The sequence below is a fragment of the Triturus cristatus genome, chromosome 1_2, assembly GCF_964204655.1.
Source record: "Triturus cristatus chromosome 1_2, aTriCri1.1, whole genome shotgun sequence".
In the NCBI taxonomy this organism is placed as follows: Eukaryota; Metazoa; Chordata; class Amphibia; order Caudata; family Salamandridae; genus Triturus; species Triturus cristatus.
The window spans coordinates 234,865,820-234,891,934 of record NC_140580.1 but is presented as its reverse complement, the minus strand read 5'-3'; the positions used below and the strand labels follow the sequence as shown (position 1 = coordinate 234,891,934).

Genomic DNA, 26,115 nt, shown 5'->3' with positions numbered 1-26,115 from the left:
CACCCGGGCGGCTGCATTTTGTACACATTGCAGCTGGTGAAGAAGTTTTTGGTTAATGCCCAGAAGAAGGGCATTCCCATAATCCAGGTGCGGTGTGATAAGAGCATGTACAATGGTTTTCCTGGCTGTAATAGGTATAAGGTCAATGATTTTTCTAAGGATTCTTAGTGTTCCGATGCATTTGCCAATGATCTTGTGGACTTGGGATTTACCTGAAAGATCCGAGTCGATCATGATCCCGAGGTTCTTGACTTTCTCAACCGGTTGAGGACATTCGCCAAGCGATGTAGGCCACCATGCTTGAGACCAAAGGGAGGTGTTGTTCCCAATCACAAGCACCTCAGTTTTGTCACCATTTAGCCGGAGGCAATTACTGTCCATCCACCTAGCGACAGCAGTCATGCACTCCGAGAAGTTTGAGGCATACTTGTCAGTATCCGGAGTAAGCTTGAACATGAGCTGCGTATCATCGGCGTAGCTAACTATGCCCACGCCGAAGTTCTCTATGATTTGAGCCAGGGGTTCCATATAGATGTTAAACAAAGTAGGGCTCAAGCTAGAGCCCTGTGGAACCCCATAACTTACGGTCCGCGAGGATGATTTAAAAGGCGGGCAGTGAAGCTGGAAAGTTCTGTTGGAGAGAAAGGATTTAATCCACTCCAGTGCGCCGTCTTTTACTCCAATGTCGGAGAGTCAGGACAAGAGCGTGGCATGTAGCACCGTATCGAAAGCGGCGCTTAAGTCCAGCATGACCAGCGCTGCAGTTTCACCCTCGTCCACCGTCTTGCGGATAAATTCCGTGGAATACAAGACAGCAGTTTCCGTGGAGTATTTGGGTCTAAAGCCGGATTGGGTGGGATGGAGGATGTTTTCTTGCTCTAAATACGCCATGAGTTGGGAGTTCACTATTTTTTCTATTATTTTGGCGCAAAGAGGCAATAGAGATATTGGTCTGAGGTTTTGAAAGTGAGTAATAGGAGTGTTCGTTTTTTTTTTCCGGGGGATGACTTGGGCGTTTTTCCAAGCCTCAGGGACGTGACATTCTTTGAAGGATAGGGTGATGAGATGGCATATTTGATCCAAGAGAGTACTGTCCATGATGTCTTTGCATTTGTCTAATGGACACACATCGTTTGGGGAGCCTGAGTGGATACTGTTGATTATGCTAGACAGTTTTGCTTTGTCCGGAGTGAGGAAATGGGTAAGAGTGGATTTATGAGGGCGGGGAGGTATCGTACCCAGAGTGGGGGGAGCGGAGAAAGTAGCGTGAATTTTGTCTACTTTGTTGACAAAGAAATCAGCAATTTCTTCACATAACTCATCAGAGTATGTGAGTATGAGATTGGAGCTCGTAACTCCTTTACGCATTTCCTCCCATACCCTTGATCCCTCAGGTTCTGAGGAAGATTCGCCAAGACCAGGCCCAAGTCATATTGATCACCCCGGATTGGCCAAGAAGGGTGTGGTACACAAATCTTCACCTCTCATCGCACCCTCCGCTCTGACTCCCTCTCAGGGCAGACCTCCTCTCGCAGTCGCAGGGGCAGGTTCTACACCCCCACCTCCAGAGCCTGCACCTTCATGCCTGGAGATTGAACGGGGCAACCTGAGTTCCTTCTCTCTCCCACCAGATGTGGTGGATGTTATTTTATCGTCCATGCGACACTCCACCAAGTCTGTTTACTCTTCCTGATAGTCTAGATTCGTTAAATGGTGTGGAGAGAGATCCATTGATCCTTTAAAGGCCCACTTGTCGAATGTTCTTCATTTTTCACTTTTCTTGGCCCAGCAGGGTTGTGCTGTGGCCACTGTTAATGGCTATTTGTTGGCTTTTCTATGTTTGCCAGACCAGCCGTCTTTATTTAAGTCCCTCATTGTCATGAGGTTCATTAAGGGCCTTACGAATAAGTTTCCTCCCACTCCTTTCATTATGCCTCAGTGGGATCTGAATCTCGTTCTTACCTGTTTGATGGGTTCTCCATTTGAGCCTCTTCATACTTGTCCTTTGAGGCTTCTTTCTTTTCTTGATTGCCATTACCTCAGCCAGGAGGGTAAGTGAGCTTCAAGCTCTTAGTTTAAAGCCTCCATTCTTGACCATTCATGCGGATAAGTTGGTTTTACGGACAAGGGCTGCTTTCCTTCCCAAGGTGGTTACTCCTTTCCATATGAGACAGTCCATTACTTTACCCACCTTTTATACTCCCCCTCACTCTTCCAAGGAGGAGGAGAGATGTCATCGTTTGGACTCTAAGAGAGCTGTCAGCTTTTACTTAGACAGAACAAGCGATCTGAGACTGGATGATCAGCTCTTTGTGGGCTACTTTGGGAAGATGAAAGGCAAGGCTGTGCACAAGCGTACTCTCTCCAGGTGGATTATCTTATGCATCAAGATTTGCTACACCTTGGCCAAGAAGGACCCTCCTGAAGGTATCAGAGCACTTTCCACTAGAGCTAAATCTTCTTCTTCTGCTTTGGCTAGAGGTGTTCCTGTAATTGATATTTGTAAAGCAGCAACTTGGGCCTCCCTCCATACTTTTGCAAAGCATTACTGCTTGGATACGGAGGTTAGGAGGGATGGCCATTTTGCTCGTTCTGTTTTGCAAGATGTTTTGGTTTAGTCAGGTGGACACCTTCCTCCGGGTGAGGTACGGCTTTGGGATTCTATTCAGAAGGTGAGAAATCCACAGGCAGAAGTATCCATCAGAAGAACAAGTTACTTACCTTCGGTGACGCTTTTTCTGGTGGATACAATATCTGCCTGTGGATACCTCACGGTCCCACCCGCCTCCCCATTGTCCACCTGTTTCTACTAAAAAATGCTTTTACTGTTTATCATGAGTGTTCTTTAAATATGACTTTATCATGCTTATGTTTTAATAGTGGGAAATGCTTGATCTGTTGCTATTTCTCCATGCCTTTTTTGGTTATGCATTTGTATATATATATATATTTAGTATACTATTTATAATGTGAAAATGTGTCGGTCCGCCCGTGTGGCACGGAAAAAATGGGTGGAACTGACGTCAGCATGCAGACGAGGTCCTCTTATGGTTCCAGTGACGTCACGCGGAGTCGCGAGCGGAGCCGTGGCATTGTGACCTCCTCGTCGACGTGGGAGAGCCAGGAAAGAATTTCTGCGGAATGCTGGCGCAGGGGGTATTCAGAAGGTGAGGAATCCACAGGCAGATATTGTATCCACCAGAAAAAGCGTTACCAAAGGTAAGTAACTTGTTCATCTGGCACTGAGCAAACCCCGGGCACTGCATTCTTTAGCAGCCAGTCAGGCATGGGCACCGTAACACAGACACCTGCACCAGGGTCCCGCAGCAGCTTAAATACACTCACACATGAACCAAGACAAACAAGCCCCTCGAAGCCCTGCTTCCTCTTTACATGCAACGGCAGAAGGTCCCAAGGGTGGAAGTCTAGGACGGCGGCGAGAATGGGTAAATAGATTTCTGCCGCTTGCAGGCACAGTGCCCCACTTTGACCCAACCGGCTCCCTACTTCTCTGCTGCTTAGCCTGACTCTGTGGAGTCGTGGCGCTTTCCTTTTTCCCTTCTTCTTTTTTGCTCGTCCTCGTCCAGGAAGATTTACTGTACTTGTACATCATGCACAAACTGACAGGTTGAGGAAGAGACAGCACAAGGGCCGGCTCAAGCAATCGGATGCCTTGTTGTCTTCAGTTCATCAGATCTATTTTGAAAAAGTATTTAGAAAAATAGGAGACCTATAGCATTGCAAACGGCCACAATTCTCCCAGCTGCACTTCGAAAGTGAAAGTGGCATGGTGTGAAGAATGTAAGCAAAGCAGGTCGTCGTGCCTAACCTAGGTAAAGCTCAATAAAGAAAACAAGCCCAATCCTCCTTAAAACAAAGCCCAACACCAAACATCCTACCAAAAAAAAAGCCCAAATGACGTTCAACATGGAAAATTGATAAAAGCTTAAAAAATATAACAAACGAATAGGGAGGCATGGCACAAGACGTACTTCCAATACAACTGTGGAATTAAGAGGAGGTGGGAGGAAGGAAATCTAAATTTAAATGTAATGAACTATGGTGCCGAGACTACATACAAGGAACTGCAATGTGAATAGACAGTACTTAGTCCCTGCTGCATGGGAGGAACGGAAGAGAGAAAGAAGGGATAAAACGACAGGACTGACCACTGGCAAGCACGGCTTTTTGAAAGACACTGAAACAAACAAATCAAAAGATGGGGGGTGGCTTTAAGCCAACATAAGAAATTACAACAGGTCTCAAATGCTTCGACTTAAAAAGGAAGAGGATAGATGTTTAATAAAGCAATGGAACAGTTGGGAGAGAGTCAAAGGGGCTAATGATAAATCAACATCTGAAATAGTCAACTCATGCATATTAAAACACTTAAACTCATTTTTATGGTCTGACTTGACAGTGCAGCAGTCACCAGACAATTATGTGAAGAATACTAGAGAGGGGCTTTGGCTCCGCCCGCATGTTGGGAGCCAGGAGTACATGCTTTGATTGGGCAGAAGTAGTATGCTTCCACAAAAAAATGTGCACCCTCCACGTAGCTGTGATCATTTTGTTTATCCAGCTGCCTGAGCTTGAACTTTTAGGGGCACACACATGACATTGTAAAGGTATTAAAATGACTTAGATGACTTGAAAAGTTATTGGTGTTTTTCTCTGGTAGCAGTACAGATGTGATTTGGGCAATCATGAACCTACATGGATATTTAGGTCTGATTTCAAAGTTCACTGTCACCTGACCTTTTAACTCTAACCAATATTTTTCTACAGTGTTTACTACCACACAAATGCGTATGCATTCCCATGCTATTTTCTTGTATTGCTTCACATTATCATATAACATTTATTTAAACCCAAACCTATTAGCATTGCGAATGCTTTTTATAAATCAGTGCTACTCCACCCTCTTTCCTCCTACCTGGGTGGCCATGTCCTATAATTAAAAACACTCTAAAGGACGTTGTTAATGTGCGACGCCAGACAGTCTCTCATCAAGGTTTGCGTAGTAACTAAAATATGTTTTATGCAGTAAATGGCATTATAGTATTTTAGTGTCACTGATAATCCACGAAATGTTAGATTTAAAAGAGGCTATGGGATTAAAAAGAGGAATGGCGGAGACATAAATGCTACAATGCAATATTTAATTTGTGTTTGATTCCTCTTTTTGTTTCTCTTTCCAATAGCCCAATGGTACCAGCAGATTCCTCAATCAATAAAGAAAGGTCGGCCCAGTGGCATCCGTAATAAAACTTTCCCTGGTCAAGAATTGGATATGTTGTCCGCTTTTCCCTCTTTTGAAAACCACATAATAAATGCTTCCTCTTCAAAAGATGTTGTAGAAAGTGAAGAACTCTGAGATCTTATTGTGCATTCATCTGTAGTAATAACGGAACTCATAAATACTATATAAAAGAAATCATTGTTTGCACAAAGTGTGGTGTTTGAAGATATTGGCATCTGTAGCACACGTGTAAAAAGTATCAACGGATTGCATTGCTTGCTAAGACAACTACGTAAAGTGCACTATTTGGGTTAGTACTTTTTAATGTATTAATCTGTTGTGTTAAGGCAACTGATAGTAGTAGGAACAGAATTACTATGGTTATAGTTTCAGGGAATTTCTCAGAGTAAAAAGTAGCTCTGTTTTACATGTTAAATCGCTTTGATTATTTAGCATGCACAGGGCAATGAATATAGTGTTGCATTTCTAAAAAAACTGCGCAGTCCAGCAGTGGGCAGAAAACACTAATAGTGTGAGAAATTTTATGACAAATACAGGGTGAAATTGTGTTATGTCGATGTTTAAATTAATCAGTGAAAAGTATATTGAAAGAAGGGAAAACTAGAGCTCTTGCTCTTAGAAGATGCTGTAAACAAAAGTGTTATAGAATATCGGAGACTATTATTTCCTAAATTCTACTCTGTGAATAGCACATCCGGGAAATATGTTATCGCCTACAATAATTGCTTTTGATTGTATCCGATGTTGCAGCTTTTACCATTATACCTACAGAAGAAATTTCTGGAAATAAAATAATTCTTGAAATCCACATCTATGCATACCTTAGTTTGCCTATGCCTTGTGTGTAATGTATTTTAGAATATTTTGAAAGAGCAAAGTAAACTTTTATTTACAAAGTGAAGTAAGTATTCTTTTGTTACTCCATGACATTACATTGAAACTGACATCGCTGTCTAGTAAGTACAAGGCTCGGACCATTGGAAAGAAAAAAAAAAAAGTACACGCCAAGCATAACAATCTTTTGTAATTTCACAAGAACAACAAAAATATTGATATATAGGTGCCGATTCCGATCCGGGAAAAACCGGGTACGAACCGTCGGAGCGTTTTCTCCGTCCGACTCGTACCCGGGAAAAATACATTACAAACATGGAAGTACGATTCGCACGGAAACACCATTTCCGTACGAATCGTACAAAACACCGACCGACGAAAATATACATACAAATGTGATCCGGGAAAGCGCCGACGTGACGTCGGGACGCATGCAGGCTGCGTTTCACGAACCAGGAAGTACGATCTTCACCGACGTCACCCCGCACGGATAAAATTCTCCGCCTGCCAAAAACTGCCAGGAAATCAGGACGACGCGCACAAGGAGCACCTGTACGCGACGGACAGCCATGGACCCGAACCTACGTGTCATCCCAGCCCTCATAGCAGTCCACCTGCTCTACAGGCACTGACGCAGACGCCGCAGAAGGTCAGAACAACACCCAGGGGCAAAGGGAGGGGCAGGACACAAAACCCCCACCCAAGTCACAAATCATACATGCCCTGGAAATACCTGACCTTCAGGGCCTGGTCACTTCGAGGGGGTGGGGGCGTGTCCAGCAACGGAAGTGGATGTACACGCAAACCGGCAACACAACAAGTCCGGTACGTACCGTACCCACGCCTTAAGAACATGGGTATGAGTCGTACCACGCCCACCCCTACGTCACCCCAATAATGGCGGTACGGCCCGTACCCACGTTCCAAAGGCCTGGGTACGGGCCGTACCCCCACCCGCGTATGAATGGAGCGTACCAACACCCCACCCGTGTATGTACGGACCGTACCCCCACCCCACCCGTGTATGTACAGACCGTACCCACACCCGCGTACGTATGGAGCGTACCCCCACCCCAACAGTGTATGTATGGAGCGTACCCCCACCCCAACAGTGTATGTACGGACCGTACCCCCACCCGTGCATGAATGGAGCGTACCCCCACCCCACCAGTGTATGCACGGACTGTACCCCCACCCCACCCGTGTATGTACGGACCGTACCCCCACACGTGTATGAATGGAGCATACCCCCACCCCACCCGTGTATGTACGGACCGTACCCCACCCCACCCGTGTATGTACGGACCGTACCCCCACCCGTGTATGAATGGAGCGTACCCCCACCCCACCCGTGTATGTACGGACCGTACCCCCACCCGTGTATGAATGGAGCGTACCCCCACCCCACCAGTGTATGTACGGGCCGTACCCCCACCCCACCCGTGTATGTATGGACCGTACCCACACCCGCGTACGTATGGAGCGTACCCCCACCCCAACAGTGTATGTACAGACCGTACCCCCACCCGTGTATGCATGGAGCGTACCCAGACCCGCGTATGTTCGGAGCGTATCCCCACCCGTGTATGTACGGACCGTACCCACACCCGCGTACGTATGGAGCGTACCTCCACCCCAACAGTGTATGTATGGAGCGTACCCCCACCCCAACAGTGTATGTATGGAGCGTACCCCCACCCCAACAGTGAATGTATGGACCGTACCCACACCCGCGTACGTATGGAGTGTACCCCCACCCCAACAGTGTATGTATGGAGCGTACCCCAACAGTGTATGTATGGAGCGTACCCCCACCCCAACAGTGTATGTATGGAGCGTACCCCCACCCCAACAGTGTATGTATGGACCGTACCCACTCCCGCGTACATATGGAGCGTACCCCCACCCCAACAGTGTATGTATGGAGCGTACCCCCACCCCAACAGTGTATGTATGGAGCGTACCCCCACCCCAACAGTGTATGTATGGAGCGTACCCCCACCCCAACAGTGTATGTACGGACCGTACCCACACCCGCGTACGTATGGAGCGTACCCCCACCCCAACAGTGTATGTATGGAGCGTACCCCCACCCCAACAGTGTATGTACAGACCGTACCCACACCCGTGTACGTATGGAGCGTACCCCCACCCCAACAGTGTATGTATGGAGCGTACCCCCACCCCAACAGTGTATGTATGGAGCGTACCCCCACCCCAACAGTGTATGTACGGACCGTACCCACACCCGTGTTTGTATGGAGCGTACATGGCTAGACACAGGAGGGCTGGGTGCAGAGTCCACCCAGCAGTGCCCAGACGCAGGAGGGGTGTGTGCAGAGTCCTCCCAGCAGTGCCCAGACACAGGAGAGGTGGGTGTAGAGTCATCCCAGCAGTGCCCAGGCACAGGAGGGGTGGGTGCCTATCACTCCCAGCAGTGCCCAGACACAGGAGGGGTGGGTGCCTATCACTCCCACCAGTGGCCAGACACAGGAGGGGTGTGTGCAGAGTCCCCCCAGCAGTGCCAAGACACAGGAGGGGTGGGTGCCTATCACTCCCAGCAGTGCCCAGACACAGGAGGGGTGTGTGCAGAGTCCTCCCAGCAGTGCCCAGACGCTGGAGGGGTGTGTGCAAAGTCCTCCCAGCAGTGCCCAGACGCAAGAGGGGTGGGTGTAGAGTCCCCCAGCAGTGCCCAGACGCAAGAGGGGTGTGTGCAGAGTCCTCCCAGCAGTGCCCAGACGCAGGAGGGGTGGATGTAGAGTCCCCCCAGCAGTGCCCAGACACAGGAGGGGTGGGTGCCTATCACTCCCAGCAGTGCCCAGACACAGGAGGGGTGGGTGCCTATCACTCCCAGCAGTGCCCAGACGCAGGAGGGGTGTGTGCAGAGTCCTCCCAGCAGTGCCCAGACGCAGGAGGGGTGCGTGCAGAGTCCCCCCAGCAGTGCCCAGACACAGGAGGGGTGGGTGCCTATCACTCCCAGCAGTGCCCAGACACAGGAGGGGTGTGTGCAGAGTCCTCCCAGCAGTGCCCAGACGCAGGAGGGGTGTGTGCAAAGTCCTCCCAGCAGTGCCCAGACGCAAGAGGGGTGGGTGTAGAGTCCCCCCAGCAGTGCCCAGACGCAGGAGGGGTGTGTGCAGAGTCCTCCCAGCAGTGCCCAGACGCAGGAGGGGTGGGTGTAGAGTCCCCCCAGCAGTGCCCAGACACAGGAGGGGTGGGTGTAGAGTCCTCCCAGCAGTGCCCAGACACAGGAGGGGTGGGTGTAGAGTCCTCCCAGCAGTGCCCAGACACAGGAGGGGTGGGTGCCTATCACTCCCAGCAGTGCCCAGACACAGGAGGGGTGTGTGCAGAGTCCCCCCAGCAGTGCCCAGACACAGGAGGGGTGGGTGCAGAGTCCTCCCAGCAGTGCCCAGACACAGGAGGGGTGGGTGCAGAGTCCTCCCAGCAGTGCCCAGACACAGGAGGGGTGTGTGCAGAGTCCTCCCAGCAGTGCCCAGACACAGGAGGGGTGTGTGCAGAGTCCTCCCAGCAGTGCCCAGACACAGGAGGGGTGGGTGTAGAGTCCTCCCAGCAGTGCCCAGACACAGGAGGGATGGGTGCCTATCACTCCCAGCAGTGCCCAGACGCAGGAGGGGTGTGTGCAGAGTCCTCCCAGCAGTGCCCAGACACAGGAGGGGTGGGTGTAGAGTCCTCCCAGCAGTGCCCAGACACAGGAGGGGTGGGTGCCTATCACTCCCAGCAGTGCTCAGACACAGGAGGGGTGGGTGCCTATCACTCCCAGCAGTGCCCAGACACAGGAGGGGTGTGTGCAGAGTCCCCCCAGCAGTGCCCAGACACAGGAGGGGTGGGTGCCTATCACTCCCAGCAGTGCCCATACGCAGGAGGGGTGTGTGCAGAGTCCTCCCAGCAGTGCCCAGACACAGGAGAGGTGGGTGTAGAGTCATCCCAGCAGTGCCCAGGCACAGGAGGGGTGGGTGCCTATCACTCCCAGCAGTGCCCAGACACAGGAGGGGTGGGTGCCTATCACTCCCACCAGTGGCCAGACACAGGAGGGGTGTGTGCAGAGTCCCCCCAGCAGTGCCCAGACACAGGAGGGGTGGGTGCCTATCACTCCCAGCAGTGCCCAGACACAGGAGGGGTGTGTGCAGAGTCCTCCCAGCAGTGCCCAGACGCAGGAGGGGTGTGTGCAAAGTCCTCCCAGCAGTGCCCAGACGCAAGAGGGGTGGGTGTAGAGTCCCCCAGCAGTGCCCAGACGCAAGAGGGGTGTGTGCAGAGTCCTCCCAGCAGTGCCCAGACGCAGGAGGGGTGGATGTAGAGTCCCCCCAGCAGTGCCCAGACACAGGAGGGGTGGGTGCCTATCACTCCCAGCAGTGCCCAGACACAGGAGGGGTGTGTGCAGAGTCCTCCCAGCAGTGCCCAGACGCAGGAGGGGTGCGTGCAGAGTCCTCCCAGCAGTGCCCAGACACAGGAGGGGTGGGTGTAGAGTCCCCCCAGCAGTGCCCAGACGCAGGAGGGGTGTGTGCAGAGTCCTCCCAGCAGTGCCCAGACGCAGGAGGGGTGGGTGTAGAGTCTCCCCAGCAGTGCCCAGACACAGGAGGGGTGGGTGTAGAGTCCTCCCAGCAGTGCCCAGACACAGGAGGGGTGGGTGTAGAGTCCTCCCAGCAGTGCCCAGACACAGGAGGGGTGGGTGCCTATCACTCCCAGCAGTGCCCAGACACAGGAGGGGTGTGTGCAGAGTCCCCCCAGCAGTGCCCAGACACAGGAGGGGTGGGTGCAGAGTCCTCCCAGCAGTGCCCAGACACAGGAGGGGTGGGTGCAGAGTCCTCCCAGCAGTGCCAAGACACAGGAGGGGTGTGTGCAGAGTCCTCCCAGCAGTGCCCAGACACAGGAGGGGTGTGTGCAGAGTCCTCCCAGCAGTGCCCAGACACAGGAGGGGTGGGTGTAGAGTCCTCCCAGCAGTGCCCAGACACAGGAGGGGTGGGTGCCTATCACTCCCAGCAGTGCCCAGACGCAGGAGGGGTGTGTGCAGAGTCCTCCCAGCAGTGCCCAGACACAGGAGGGGTGGGTGTAGAGTCCTCCCAGCAGTGCCCAGACACAGGAGGGGTGGGTGCCTATCACTCCCAGCAGTGCTCAGACACAGGAGGGGTGGGTGCCTATCACTCCCAGCAGTGCCCAGACACAGGAGGGGTGTGTGCAGAGTCCCCCCAGCAGTGCCCAGACACAGGAGGGGTGGGTGCCTATCACTCCCAGCAGTGCCGAGACACAGGAGGGGTGTGTGCAGAGTCCTCCCAGCAGTGCCCAGACGCAGGAGGGGTGTGTGCAGAGTCCTCCCAGCAGTGCCCAGACACAGGAGGGGTGGGTGTAGAGTCCTCCCAGCAGTGCCCAGACACAGGAGGGGTGGGTGTAGAGTCCTCCCAGCAGTGCCCAGACACAGGAGGGGTGGGTGCCTATCACTCCCAGCAGTACCCAGACGCAGGAGGGGTGTGTGCAGAGTCCTCCCAGCAGTGCCCAGACGCAGGAGGGGTGTGCGCAGAGTCCTCCCAGCAGTGCCCAGACACAGGAGGGGTGTGTGCAGAGTCCTCCCAGCAGCGCCCAGACGCAGGAGGGGTGTGTGCAGAGTCCTCCCAGCAGTGCCCAGACACAGGAGGGGTGTGTGCAGAGTCCCCCCAGCAGTGCCCAGACACAGGAGGGGTGGGTGCCTATCACTCCCAGCAGTGCCCAGACACAGGAGGGGTGTGTGCAGAGTCCTCCCAGCAGTGCCCAGACGCAGGAGGGGTGTGCGCAGAGTCCTCCCAGCAGTGCCCAGACACAGGAGGGGTGGGTGTAGAGTTCTCCCAGCAGTGCCCAGACACAGGAGGGGTGGGTGTAGAGTCCTCCCAGCAGTGCCCAGACACAGGAGGGGTGGGTGCCTATCACTCCCAGCAGTGCCCAGACGCAGGAGGGATGTGTGCAGAGTCCTCCCAGCAGTGCCCAGACACAGGAGGGGTGGGTGTAGAGTCCTCCCAGCAGTGCCCAGACACAGGAGGGGTGGGTGCCTATCACTCCGAGCAGTGCCCAGACACAGGAGGGGTGTGTGCAGAGGCCCCCAGCAGTGCCCATGGAAAGAAAAAGGGTGGAGTACCCACAGATCCAATGGCCACAATTGTCAGTCAGGTGCACAAAGACCCTGCAGTACATGTCACATGTGTGCAAGGCTGGGAGTACACACATGCATACTGCCAAAAAGGGAACATGTCCACATGAAGTCATGTCAACAGACTACATACACAAGTACAGTGATCACCAAGGATGCCACGAATGATGCAGGTAGAGACATCGCTCTGCATGCATGGCCAAAGTTGAAGGGGTCCGTCACACACCCAGCCAATGTAGACACAGCTCAGCACAACATATTGGAAACACCCTGCAGGGAAGATGTCAGGGTACACAGAGGAAGGAACACACCTTGGGACAAATTCACCATGCAGTAACTGCTTACATGAACAAAGAAACTTAGCTAACACCTTGTGATGGCACACAGATACCAGGGTCCCCCCTATGACCAGCACACTACTACATTTCCCACATACCCAACACATGATCACCACCCAAAATCATGTAGCAGCCCCACCAACAGCAATACCACAAAAGCAGTAGTGTTCTAAGGGAAAAAAAAGGCATTATTCAGCATTATCAACAAATGTTTGTGTGGATAAAGTTCAATATTTACAAAGCCCATAGGGCAGTCCATAAGTCACAGCTGGATGGGGGACACAGTAGGACGCGTGTCCCCTAGCTTGCCTGCACAGTTCAGACCACCCTGTCTTCCACAGGGGGGGGGCATCATGTGGGGGGGAAGGACCAGGCACCGCAGGGACAGGAGGGGCAAGGGCAGGCGTTGTGGGTGCAGGGACGGAGGACTCCACCACAGGGGGTGGGGCAGCGCCAAAGGAGGTGGTGAGGATGGCGCTGCACACGTCAGCAAGGTCCCCCAGCGTATCCCCTGCACCCGAAAGAACCACAGGCCCCAAGAAGGGGGGGGGGGCGGAGGAATGGGTCGCAGCGCCACTGGGGGAGGGTGTGGACAGGGTGGGGCACTCAACTCCCCTGACCGGGGACTCCTTTGCCCGCTTGCGGGGTGGTGTCACTGTTGGGCTCAGGGACAGAGCGGCCATGAAGGAATCTTTGCTGGATTCGTGGCCAGGAGAGCTGAGGGGAGTGGATTTGGAGGGAGTGGATTTTGCGGAAAGCGGACTCCCACTCTGGCTGCGTGACTTACGTTTGCCCCCCGACCCAGTGGGTGTGCCTACCTCACCCTGTGTGTGCGTGCCAGGAGGTGTGCGCTTGCCCTGCCCTGCTGGTGTGGTGCCTGTGTCTGGTGGGGTGCGTGCATGGTGATGTCTGGGTGTACGTGGGACAGGCATGGGAGTGGGAAGTGTGGATGGGGCAGGGGTAGGGGGTGGGACGTAGCGCTGCAGGAGACCCACTGCTGCAGTCAGTGTCGAGTCGATGGACCTCAGCAAGTTGCGTTGGTCAGACTGCGTGGCTGAAATGCCCTCCAAGTATGCCTCCATCTGGCTCAGCACTTGGCTGTGGCCATGGAGGACAATAAGCGTCGCAGTCTGACCAACCCGCAACTGCCGCAGGATGTCCACAGACTCGGCATTGGTGGCAGCAGTGGAGACAGGGGCAGGGGGTGCGGTGCCTGGCAAGAAGGAGACACGTGGTGACTGAGCACGGCGGGAAGGGACACGAACAAGTGGGAGGCCGGTGATCGGAATGGAGGGGGCGGGTAGTGATGGAGTGCTGGTGTCAGCTGTGGGACCAGCCACCGCCCCCTCGGAGTGCTCAGCCTCGGACCCGTCTGCGTCATAGTCGGTGGTGGATTGACTGGACAGGTCCTCCGCTGCACTCCCGTCAGCCTCCGTGCCACTTGATGTGCCAGACAACTCTGCACTGCTGGCACTGGTGCCCGCTCCCTCCTCACGGTCCGTGCCAGTGTCTCCCTCGGAGTCCCCCGACGATGCTGTGGGCAAGGTGAAGAGACAGGAAATAATCAGACACCTGTATACATATGTCACATGAGTCAAATCCACATAGGTCACAGTGCATAGCCTGAAAAGCAACATGAGTAACATCTACAATACAAGGTACATATGTAGGCCCTGGAACACACAGTTGGTTGACCCACCATGCCACTGACCAACTATGGAGAGCATGACACAAAAGCAAATAACATGATATGGATTTGGACAGAGGAGCCAGGCACTGGGGACAATCCAGCACAGCATCTGCAGCACACAGCGTTGGCGTAAAAAGGGATGAGCAGGAACCATGTCTATTAACTGTAGGCACATGCTGCAAAGGTAATACTTAAAAACATGCCAAACATTAATGGGTCACTGCACCTTGAGTGTATGTCCAGACAAACATCACACACTGGCCAGACCTAGCAAGGAGACTTCAGGTCTAGACATGTATGCCTTGCCCTCACCAACCACCCCCTACATGAGACAATTTTTTGAGACACAGGAAGCACTTACATCTCTTAGTCTGGAATAAAAACACATGGCCTGCAAGAAATCCAGATTGGACACAAAATACCCCTGGTGCGCCGGTACAAATACATCATCTACAAATGGCCATCATCAGGTCATTGTACCAAGACACACAGGCACTGGCCCCCGTGAGTATGAACAAGGGACATTTGGTCAGCCTGTACAGTGGACACATGTAGCAGAGTTTACGTAAACACAAATGGTGCCAGGGTACAATGGCACAGAGCACAACCTATGCTGTAGACACAGGGATTGTCGACATTTTTGGATTACACACATGATACCTAGGAAAAGATGCCCCAGGGGACAGTAGTGGCCACACTACTCCATGGTCCTGAATGGTAATGACTGCAACACAAGCCACCATCCCTGCACTCTGCATATCTCACACTCATGCACATCATGTCACACGCCACAAAATAGGACATGCATGCTGTATAGCAATACACGTGAGAGACACACTCCTATGTCTGGACTCAGCATCAGTGACAACTGACATGGACCCCACAAGTACTGAACTGGACAGGGCACAGGCAAGGTCCCAAAACCTGTTACACACCACCCCCACACATGAAGCTGCAAGCATTGGGCACATCGATAAACTGGCAGCCTAGATAACCTTTTGCAAGTGTGACTACACACAGACCAGGGTACACATGCCAAGGAGGGGAAGGGAGGAAGGACAGCACCGCTACACTTTGGGGACCAGGAACTGCACTGCACATGTAAACCCTGGCAGTGTATCCATGCAACTGTGCACTTACAAATGCTGGTGACACACAACAAACACACATGTACCTACCCCCTTCCTGCTGCTGCTTTTCCCGTAAGCGCCTGTCCATGTCAGGGAAGACGACCGCCAGCACACACTTGTGGATGTGGGTCAGATGGCGGCGCCCATGGTTCTTTTGGCTCACAGGTGAGTCCCCCAGCAGGACCCGTGCGATCCTCCGCGTCCAGCACCGGATATCCTGCCAGCGTTTCCTCACCTGGGCTAGGCGCCGCTTCCGACCATCTGTCCGCCTCACGGCACTGACGGCGTCCTTCCAGATCTGCTCCTTGGCACAGGCGCCTACCTGTGAGGATGAAAAAGTGAGACAACATCAATACACCTGCGACATGTCACAGAGACACACATTAGAGCAATTTGGCTGGTTTTAACAGGGCATAGAATGCATCAAGCTCATTACACCTGTGTCATAGGGACACTTCATTACACCTCTGTCATAGGGACACTTTCCTCTGTGGAAGGCAAAAAGCACTAGGTGGCATTGTAGAGTACACAGGTGGCATGAGGGGTACGACACAATCAATCATCCAGGCTCACACTGTGCATCACAAGCGACACCAGGATTATGTGCAGCACCTCAAAGCAGTCACATGCCACAGGCCACTGAGGCGCCCTCAGCAGAGTACACAGACACACACAGCCACAGGACAATCACCTGCCATTGCCAACTGCAGCTACACACCTCACTCTGCACATGTGCCACTAGACTGGGGGGTGTCACAGGTGTGGGGCTGGCCCATCACCGCAGACACACAGCACTGCTCCCTGCTCACATCAGATGGGCAGGGTATGGGTATATCCATCCCTCATGTAGCTGGGGTGCTACACTCCACATATGCACTCACCCACATGACAGGGGACTTACACACACACACCAATGTCCAGGGGACAAACACATCATTTGTACACTCTCAGCACATGTACACTAAACACACACACATCAGTGGGTACTGCCACCTGTCACACTGGGGGGACCACAGATTCACATAAGGACTGTAGTAACAACATTCCCAGGAGGATTAGACAGGCAGAATGTGTAATGCCACATGCAGTGATTGTCACAGTACACACAATGCAAGTGAGGAGAGCAGACATGCACCACAGCATGCTCTGGCTGGGAGACATTAGGCATTCCCCCACCCGGGACCCACCCTACAGTACATTGCATGTGTGTTACACCTGGACACAATGGCAGAAGTCACAGTCACAAAAAAGGGGTACAGTCTTTGCTAGTGGACTCAGCACTCACCTGAACCCCTGGTCGACCATACAGCATAGGGTACTGTGGGAGGATCACATCCAGCAGGGCTTGGTTCTCCTCCTGGGTGAAAGGCTGGGCCCTCTCCACAGACCTGGACATGGTGCCAGAGGATTCACAAGCAGCAGCAGTGTAGTTGAATCAAAGGATGTGCAGGCAAGTGCTCTCTCATGGGACCTGGCTGCCTTATATCTACCTTGCTGCCCTGTTTCATTCACAGGAGTACAGAGTGATTGGTCACTCACATTTGCATCCTATGTTAACTCCAAGCCCTTTAAACCTAACACAGTCAGTGGCTTTGCATTTTTTTTTCTTGAGCATGATGTCAACTCAACAACCACTTTGCAACAAAGTAGATTCTTTCAAACCGACTTTTGCTGGGCACCTGATGAAAAACAATTCAAACTTTAAACTCGGTCTCCATGACAACCAGCATGCATGTAGGGCTTTATACTTGTCCCTCATGTGTCCCCTATGTAATTTGGACATTCACGCACAGGTACGGTGAGTTCCAGGGCCCTGGGGCACCCCAAATGCATAGAACCGGCCCGTACACGTGCGTGTACGGGGCGTATCACTATGGGTACGCATACGCGTGCAAAGCCATAGTGAAACGGCCTGTACACGCGTGTGTACGGGGCGTATCACTATGGGTACGCATACGCGAGCAAAGCCATAGTGAAACGGCCCGTACACGCGTGTGTACGGGGCGTATCACTATGGGTACGCATACACGAGCAAAGCCATAGTGATACGCCCCATACACGCGCGTGTACGGGCCGTTTCACTATGGCTTTGCTCGCGTATGCGTACCCATAGTTATACGCCCCGTACACGCGCGTGTACGGGCCGTTTCACTAGGGCTTTGCTCGCGTATGCGTACCCATAGTGATACGCCCCGTACACGCGCGTGTACGGGCCGTTTCACTATGGCTTTGCTCGCGTATGCGTACCCATAGTGATACGCCCCATACACACGCGTGTACGGGCCGTTTCACTATGGCTTTGCTCGCTTATGCGTACCCATAGTGATACGCCACGTACACGCTCGTGTACGGGCCGTTTCACTATGGGTAGGCCTACGGCAGCACTCCCATTGTGATGGGGAACGTACACACGCCCTCAGAGCGCATGTACGGTGCATTTCACACCGGACAGTGGTGACAGGCAGCACACACAAAGGAATAGAGCTGACATACTTGTCCAAGGCTGGACATCAAGGCATTGTCTGTGCAGTACTACATGTGTGGGGCACAGGTGTGTCAGGCTGTAATGTGGCACATTACTCCTGAGTTGTGAATGCAATAGATGATGAGATGTGTACAGATGTCATGTGTGATGGTGGACTATGTGCCAGACATCCCCTTCACTCCTTTGACATGTGTGCATGTAGTACAGAACACTTGTGAAAATCGTCACTGCCATGGCACAGTCAACAACACACGCAACTGTCCCCTGATGCCAGCTACAGGGGTTTTCACACCTGACATGTGACTACCCGCGTTGCACGATGTGACTATGTCATGTATGTGTCGTGTGTTCCCATTAGCTTGCTGTAGGTGTTTGGTCAAATGCATCTGCAGTTGCTGCAACCAACATGTGTCTGTGTGTAGATGGCCATGGCACAGTGTTACGCATACCAGGCCACATGTGGAATCCGACGTAAGGTGTGTGTGTATGCATCGACACGGAGTTTCAAAACAAGGACATATCTGCATCCTCTCAATGTATGTGGGATCATTCTTGAAATGTAATCCTTCATGGCAAGGTGTGTGGTCTGTCCTTTTTCTATTACATGTGACCTGTGCCTCTAGTGTTCCGCAACCTGTCTGTACAATGAACATCCTTCCTCTGCACATATTTGGTTGTCTGTAACTCCTGCAATGCGTCTGCCTGCTCACTTACACTGGCCCACAGCTAGTTTCATGGCATGGCATTATGAGGTTGAGAATAAACGTTTGGAGCTGTCTCTTGGTAGGAGTGCCACATGGCTGGCATACGTGTCCAGGGCATATTGCACAGACCTGACTCTGTATGTAGCATATGTGTATTGCCTGTTGACCATGTGCTCAGTACATTGACATTGGTGGTGTAATGTACTCACTCTTCGTTGTCCCTTCTAATTCACTGCAGGGCTCCGCCTCTCCCTCGAGCAATTCCGGACTTGGCTGACATGCGGGAAAATTACTGTATACGCCGCTACCGCTTCCCCCAACTTTTGATTGAGGACTTGACGACACGGCTGGCAGCACACCTCCAACCGCTACACAGGTATCCTGGTGCACTGACACCCAAGGTGAAGGTGATGGCAGCCCTACATTTCTTGGCCACGGGTACCTTTCAACATACCATTGCCCATGTGGGTGGGATGTCCCAAACCATGTTAAGCCGTGTTCTGCATGATTTTGTAGAGGCCACGTTGGAGCACCTTGATGAGTTCATAAAATTCCCAACTCCTGAGCAGTTGACAGCTGTCAAGCGTGAGTTCTATGCCCTGGGAGGGATGCCCCATGTCATTGGGTCCATAGATGGAACACATGTGGCTTTGGTACCACCACAGGCACAGGAGGTAGCCTTCCGTAACCGCAAGCATTACCACTCCATTAATGCCCTTGCGGTGTGTCTTGCCAACATGGTGATTTCACATGTCTGTGCTCGTTTTCCAGGATCAGCACACGATGCGTACATCATGAGGCGTAGCAGGGTGCCTGAAATGATGCTGCAGCTGCGCAACGAACGAGCATGTGTTGTTGGTGGGTATACTCTGGCAGTCCTGTATTTAACGTCATCTTCCTGTCTTACTGCTTCTCCTGACCCACTCTTGTCCATGATGTTTCCATGTGGGGGACGCTGACTATCCCAACATGCCATGGCTGATCACGCCTCTCCGCAACCCCCGCACGGCTGCCGATCACCACTACAACAACGCCCATGGGCGGACCAGGCGAGTGATAGAGAGGACGTTTGGCCTCCTGAAGAGCCGATTCCGTTGCCTCCACAAGACCGGTGGCGCACTCCCATATGCACCGGTGAAGGTCTGCAAGATATTCCTCGTGTGCTGCATGCTGCACAACATGGCAGTGGAGAAAGCTGTGCCACTCATCCTGGATCCAGATGAGCAGGACCATCCACCCGTGGAGGATGAAGGTTCTTGGGCACGAGGCAAGTGATGTGGAGGAGGAGGATGGGGCAGAGGACATGCGGAATCGGCTCATACGCTACTTCTTTGCTTAGTGGTGAGTTCCAGTGTCTTAGTGTGCACGCATTGGGCTGTGTATGGCATGTGTTGCAATGTGTGTGTCCATCTGCATGTCTTCCAAGTGAGTCTGAGGTGTGTTTGGATGTGTCACTCGAGTGATGGTGCAATAGAAGAATGTTTTTCCAGAGTCATCATTGTCACCTAGCATGTTGACAACCTAATACGTGTCGAGTACATGCACATGCATGCGGATGTACTTCTTTTGGCTGACTTCTGGTGTGTCTCCCATCCACAGGTACTTGCGCATGCTGTCTGCTGGTGGCATCATTGTGCTCCTGCTATTCCTCATGAACACAGCAACATGTGCTGAATCAGCGTTACATGCACGGACAAGTTTGAAAATCTCCTTCGGGTAAGGGATGCAGCACAGCTTTTTGGGAGTGGTATTTGTTTTGAATGTGTGTGCACTGCTCCTGTTCATGTTTGGTTACTTAGCATACATGTAGAATCACCATGGGGCACATGACCTGGAGCAGAATTCACCTGAATTGATGGTCAATTTTGGTGACAGTCATCTGTAATGGGATTGTGATGGAGCCATCAATGTGTGTAACACTGGCCTCGGAAACATACAGGTTGCACCGGGTTGACATGGTGTGTGAATTCCCCATTAGGGGCTCAATGGTGTATTGCAGGCTCTCCGTGAGCAGCAGGGGGTGTTTAGCTGTAACCCGTCACTTGTGTGCCAGTGCCATGGATTTCCAGCATCTGTGGTGCTAAGGGGGGTGCCAGTGTTGGTCCCACTTGTTCATCCACATGACCTGTGTATGTGTTGACAGAGTTGCATTAGCATTCCGACACACATGAGTAATAAAGGTGTCCCTCTGCCTCCAAGGTGCCTCATCTCTGTCAATGGTGGTCTGTTGCCACTGTGCATGCAGCATGTCTGGCATTGTTCTCAGAGATGGTGCATATGAGTCTATGTGTAGAGTAGCAAGATGCAAGCTGTTTGTCAGGGATTAGATTCTGTATTGTGCATGATGTCCATGGCTGTGTAGGTTTTGTGGCATGTCAGTCTCCACGACGGCCACTGTACCGCATGTGAATCCATTGTGTGTGTGTGTGCCATGTTGAACCAGACATTCCTTCCTTGACATACACCTTTTGCATGGTTCCTTCCTGAGATCCTTGTCTTTGTGTGCTACTTGTGGCATTGTTTCCTTGACATGGCGCATGCTGCTGCAAGGGCACCCAGTGTCCACGCAAACGAGCTGGTGTCCATCATGGATTGCTTGCTGACATGTGATATGCTGATCAGCAGCATCTGTGCCTCATGCGGCACCACACTCTGCATTATTCACAAGATCCCCAGTTCCATCCACCTCAAGGCAAGAGGGAGACCATCCCCCAGGTCAACTATGGCATCCGTGTGTACTCCTACCCTGCACTCTACGGACATGTGCGTTAGAAATCCCATGATACTTGTCCACATCCAGGGTGCATCTGCACAGCTCTGCTACTACATTCAGCGACCAGGCCACATCAACGTCCAACAGAGATGGGGGGAGTGGATCACTGCCAGCTGCAGGATGACCTTCTCAATCCACGCACACCCTCAGGATGCAGCCCACACCCACAACACAACCTTGTGGCACTGTGATCCAACACCAAATTGTGCCATCTCCATGCATCCAACCTTGGCTGGCCCGCCATTCTCCACATCCACCTGACTCAAGCATGCAGGACATGGTTCTGCCACCTGTCTACACATACCTGGGACTCCCACCCCAGGACACTCCACATGATCCCTGACCTCTGCGCATTACTGTTGCTCTTCTAAATAGGTCTGTGGGCACAGTTGTGCGGGCACCCCCTCAGCTGGTTGGGCCCATCACGGGTGAGTATGGTGCTCCATGTCTGTCTTGGATGGTACGTTGTGACCCATGTGTGTCCTGTGCCAGACTCAGACCCCAGGGTATGGTGGTTCGGAGTTAATTCAGAAATCAGGCATGGTTTGACTTTACAACACACACATGTAGTGGAATAATGCAAAATGACGGCATCATCTTGTGATTGTGATGATTTTTATTAGTGCTGGGGTACGTGTTTGGGGGGGTGACAAGAGGTGCTTGGCGGGATTGTAGAATCCAAAGTTCACAGGGGGAGTTGGTGTCCTTGCCATTGACAGTCATCAGAGTCTGTGCCACAGTCTTTGTCAACATTGGTCAGACAGTGACCAGCAAGGCCATGTGGCAGAGAATGTCCGTTGCTGCTGTGCTGCTGTTGGGCCATAGGGCCACGTGCCAGGCCAGGTGACCTGGGAGATGGTGATGTTCCGCTGACTCTCACGGTCTTTTGCGTGGACGACCCACCTTCCTGCGGGGACCCTCAGACGCCGGGCTTGACGGTGCAAGGGACGCTCCGTCAGATGAATCCTCCTCCTCCTCCTCCCTCCCTGTGTGTGGTGCTGCTCTACGCCTGGTGGCACAGGGAGGGTTTGCCAGGCTTTGGGCGATCTGACGGAGGGATTGGCTCAGGTCCCTCTGCACCGCCAAGTGCTCTGCATGTCTTGCCTCCATCCTGGCATGATGCTCAACCTGCAGGGCCTTCATCTCATTGAGGGTCTCCACTACCTGGGCGATGCCTCTGGAGTCACGCCGGTATGCGTCCAGGATGGTTCTGACGTGTGCCATAGCCGGGTCCTGAGCCAACTGGGCAGGTTCGGGCCGCCGCCGTCCTCCACTCCCACCACTCCTGCCCACTTGCGCCTGGCCTGCCGTTGTGGGCACATCGGGTCTCCGGGACCCCTGAGGGATGGCATTTGCGGTGTCGCCTGCCTCCTCCTGGGTGCCCGGAGAACCTTGTCCCTCCTGGACAGACTGGCTGCGTTGTTGTGTGCGGGCAGGGCTCCTGGGTGTCTCCTGGGATGTGGCAGGAATGGGGGTGGTGGTTGGCACAGTTGTACTTGACGCAGGTGCTGCAGGTGGATGGACACCAGAGGGGCCAGGTTGGTCTGGGTCATCCACGGAGTCGTCACTGCCGGTGGGGTCCTCTTCACGCAGAGCCTGGTCCTGTGAGTCTTCCCCCCCAGTGTTGGGGGGAGATCGATGACGTTGACCTGTGTGTGAGAGAGACAGTGTTAATTGTGTCACATGCGACATCCATGTTTCATTCTTTTTTGATTTGGCACAGTTCCTCTGGGTGGTTGGATTTGGCTAGCATTCCTCACACAGTGCACTTGTGCATGGGTATGTCCCTTGGCCACAGCTGTCAACACTTTACCTATGTGTGACACAATCTTAGTTGATGCATATTTTGGGAACGCAGTCGGCAGTGTAGTGAGCGGGCGTAGCAAGCCATGCAGAGCCGCCTTACGTGTTGCACTGTACGTGGCCAAATGGTGTTTTTTCCATGCTATTTGTGAATGCAGGTAGGTAACTTAACAATTTGTGACAGGGTTCTGACGAACACAGTGGGTAGGTATACTGGGTGTAAGATTCTGTTTGTGCCTGCAGCACGGATGTACTCGTGCACAGATTGACACATGGCCTAGTGTTTATCAAAGGTTGAAGGGGGGATTAAGGCACTGCCAAACCTTGTCTACATGCACACAGTCCACCTGCTGATGAGCGGACATGGCCACACCACCCAAGGGTGATTTGGTCTCCCTCTGTCTCCCTTTCTCCCTCCCTCTGTCCGTCTAACTTTCTCCCTCCCTCTGTCAGCCTCCTCCCTCTGTCCGTCTCCCTTTCTCCCTCCCTCTGTCAGCCTCCTCCCTCTGTCTCCCTTTCTCCCTCCCTCTGTCAGCCTCCTCCCTCTGTCCGTCTCCCTCTGTCTCCCTTTCTCCCTCCCTCTGTCAGCCTTCTCCCTCCCTCTGTCTGTCTCCCTGTGTCCACCTCTGTCTCTGTCCCTCTCTCTGCCCCTCTTTCTCCCTCTGTGTATCACCCTCTGTCACCTCAGCCCAGCTTCCTGGGCACACACAGTTTGCAGGTCTTTCAAAGGCCATTGGCTTGTTCATGTGGGTTTGTTTCTTCTCTGCAGGCACCCATTGGGTGTAGTGTCTGAGTCTGCGCTGCTGCTGTGGCGGTGTGTGCTGACACTCTTTCAGTGTGCTGCGTCTTGATTGGCTGCTGTTATGTGCAAATTGTGCCTTCATACCCATGTCGTCCTCCCACGCGGCCACCATTAGTAGGCAAAACTGTACTGTGTGGGGACACACTGTTTGTATGGCTGTGCCCTTAGCAATATGGGCTGAGGGCATTGTTGTGTGCTTCAGAGTTGCTCTATGTTAGTTTTGAGGCCCACCCTCCCGGCATCGGGGACATCCTGTCTTGTGTTGGTGTTTTGTGTGGCCTGTGACTTGGCATGGCCTTGCTTGGGGCATGGGGCATGGAGGCGCTAGGGGCACGTGTGTGTTTTTGGAGTGTGGTTGTGTCCGGTGCTGGCTTTGGGGGGTTGCGTGCATGATTGGTATTTGGGTTGTATATGGCGTTCCCCCCATGTGAGGTGAGTTGTTTGTGTACTCACTAGGCTCTCGGACTCCCCCAGGTCTGTCTGCTATCAACGGCGGCAGCGTGGCCATCACCTTCTCCTCCCAGGGATGGTAGTGTACCGGTCTGCGGGCCGGCCCTCCTCCAGTGATGTTGGCCTGGTTGTGCTCGTCCGTCATTTTGCGGCGGACCATCCTCCGCAGATCGTACCACCTGGCTTGGCACTCATGCCTGGTCCTTCTGGTGGACCCAACAGCATTCATGGAATTGACTATCCTCTCCCACATGGCAGTTTTTTCTGATATGCTGGTCCGTCTGATCAATGTTCCGAAGAGCTGTGGCTCGACTCTGATGATTTCGTCGACAAGGGACTCCAGCTCATCCTTTGTGAACTTTGGATTCTTGTTGGTGGGCATGGTGTGGGGTGTGGGTGTGGGTGTGGATGGTTGTGGGGGTGTGGGTGTGGATGGGTGTGGGTGTGGATGGTTGTGGGTGTGCAGGTGTGTGTGTGTGAATGTGATGAGGGTGTGTTTGTGATGGTGGTTGTGTGAAGGAGTGCAAGTGTAAGGTGTATTGATGTTTGAAGTATGGTGCAGTGTGTTGTCTCTGGGGTCTGGCAGCAGTGGATATGATGCAAAGGATCATGGTTTGTGTGTGTTGGGCCTTTTTATTGGTCCATTTGTGGGTGTGGCTGTGTTTGAACTTTGGGTGGGAGTGTTATAAGGAGTGGTAGTGGTTTGGGCCTCTGTTTCTCTGTTTGTCAGTTGCAGGTCAGTGTATAGGATGTATTTGGCCTTGTTGGATATGTTTTGTTATGTTGTGTGCCTCGGATTGACTGTCCTTGTGTTTTTTTGGTTAGTTCTGGTTCAGTAGGAGTGTTTTTAGCCTCTGTACGGTGCGTACATGGGCCATGTTGTTGTACACTGCTGTCCTTTGCTATGGCTTAGTATGACTCGTACATGCCCGATGTTGGGTGAGGGTGCTGGTGTGTGGGCCTGGGGTGGGGTCCGTACATACACGGGTGGGGGTACGGTCCAAACATACACTGGTGTGGTGGGGGTACGCTCCATTCATGCACGGGTGGGGGTACGGTCCGTACATACATGGGTGGGGTGGGGGTACGGTCCGTACATACACTGGTGTGGTAGGGGTATACTCCATTCATGCACGGGTGGGGGTACGGTCCGTACATACACGGGTGGGGTGGGGGTACGGTCCGTACATACACTGGTGGGGTGTGGGTACGCTCCGTACATACACTGGTGGGGTGGGGGTACGGCCTGTACATACACTGGTGGGGTGGGGGTACGCTCCATTCATGCACGGGTGGGGGTACGGTCCGTACATACACTGGTGGGGTGTGGGTACGCTCTGTACATACACTGGTGGGGTGGGGGTACGGCCCGTACATACACTGGTGGGGTGGGGGTACACTCCATTCATGCACGGGTGGGGGTACGGTCCGTACATACACGGGTGGGGTGGGGGTACGCTCCATTCATACACGGGTGGGGTCCGTACATACATGGGTGGGGTGGGGGTACGGTCCATACATACACTGGTGTGGTGGGGGTACGCTCCATTCATACACGAGTGGGGGTACGGTCTGTACATACGCGGGTGGGGGTACGCTCCATTCATACACGGGTGGGGGTACGGTCCGTACATACACTGGTGGGGTGGGGGTACGGTCCGTACATACACGGGTGGGGTGGGGGTATGCTCCATTCATACACGGGTGGGGGTA

The 26,115-nt window shown here is 53.0% G+C and overlaps 1 protein-coding gene across 5 annotated transcripts in view; it reads left to right on the top strand.

Moving 5' to 3' along the window:
• Positions 1–6,071, top strand: part of MYPN (myopalladin) — a 2,601,563-nt gene extending 2,595,492 nt beyond the window's left edge. For all 5 annotated transcript variants that reach the window (XM_085603535.1, XM_085603537.1, XM_085603533.1 and 2 more), the window contains one exon: positions 5,205–6,071. In XM_085603535.1, the coding sequence (XP_085459661.1) occupies positions 5,205–5,377 (173 nt within the window). In that variant the 3' untranslated portion in view covers positions 5,378–6,071. The remainder of the gene's footprint in view (positions 1–5,204) is intronic.
• The last annotated feature ends 20,044 nt before the right edge of the window (positions 6,072–26,115 follow it).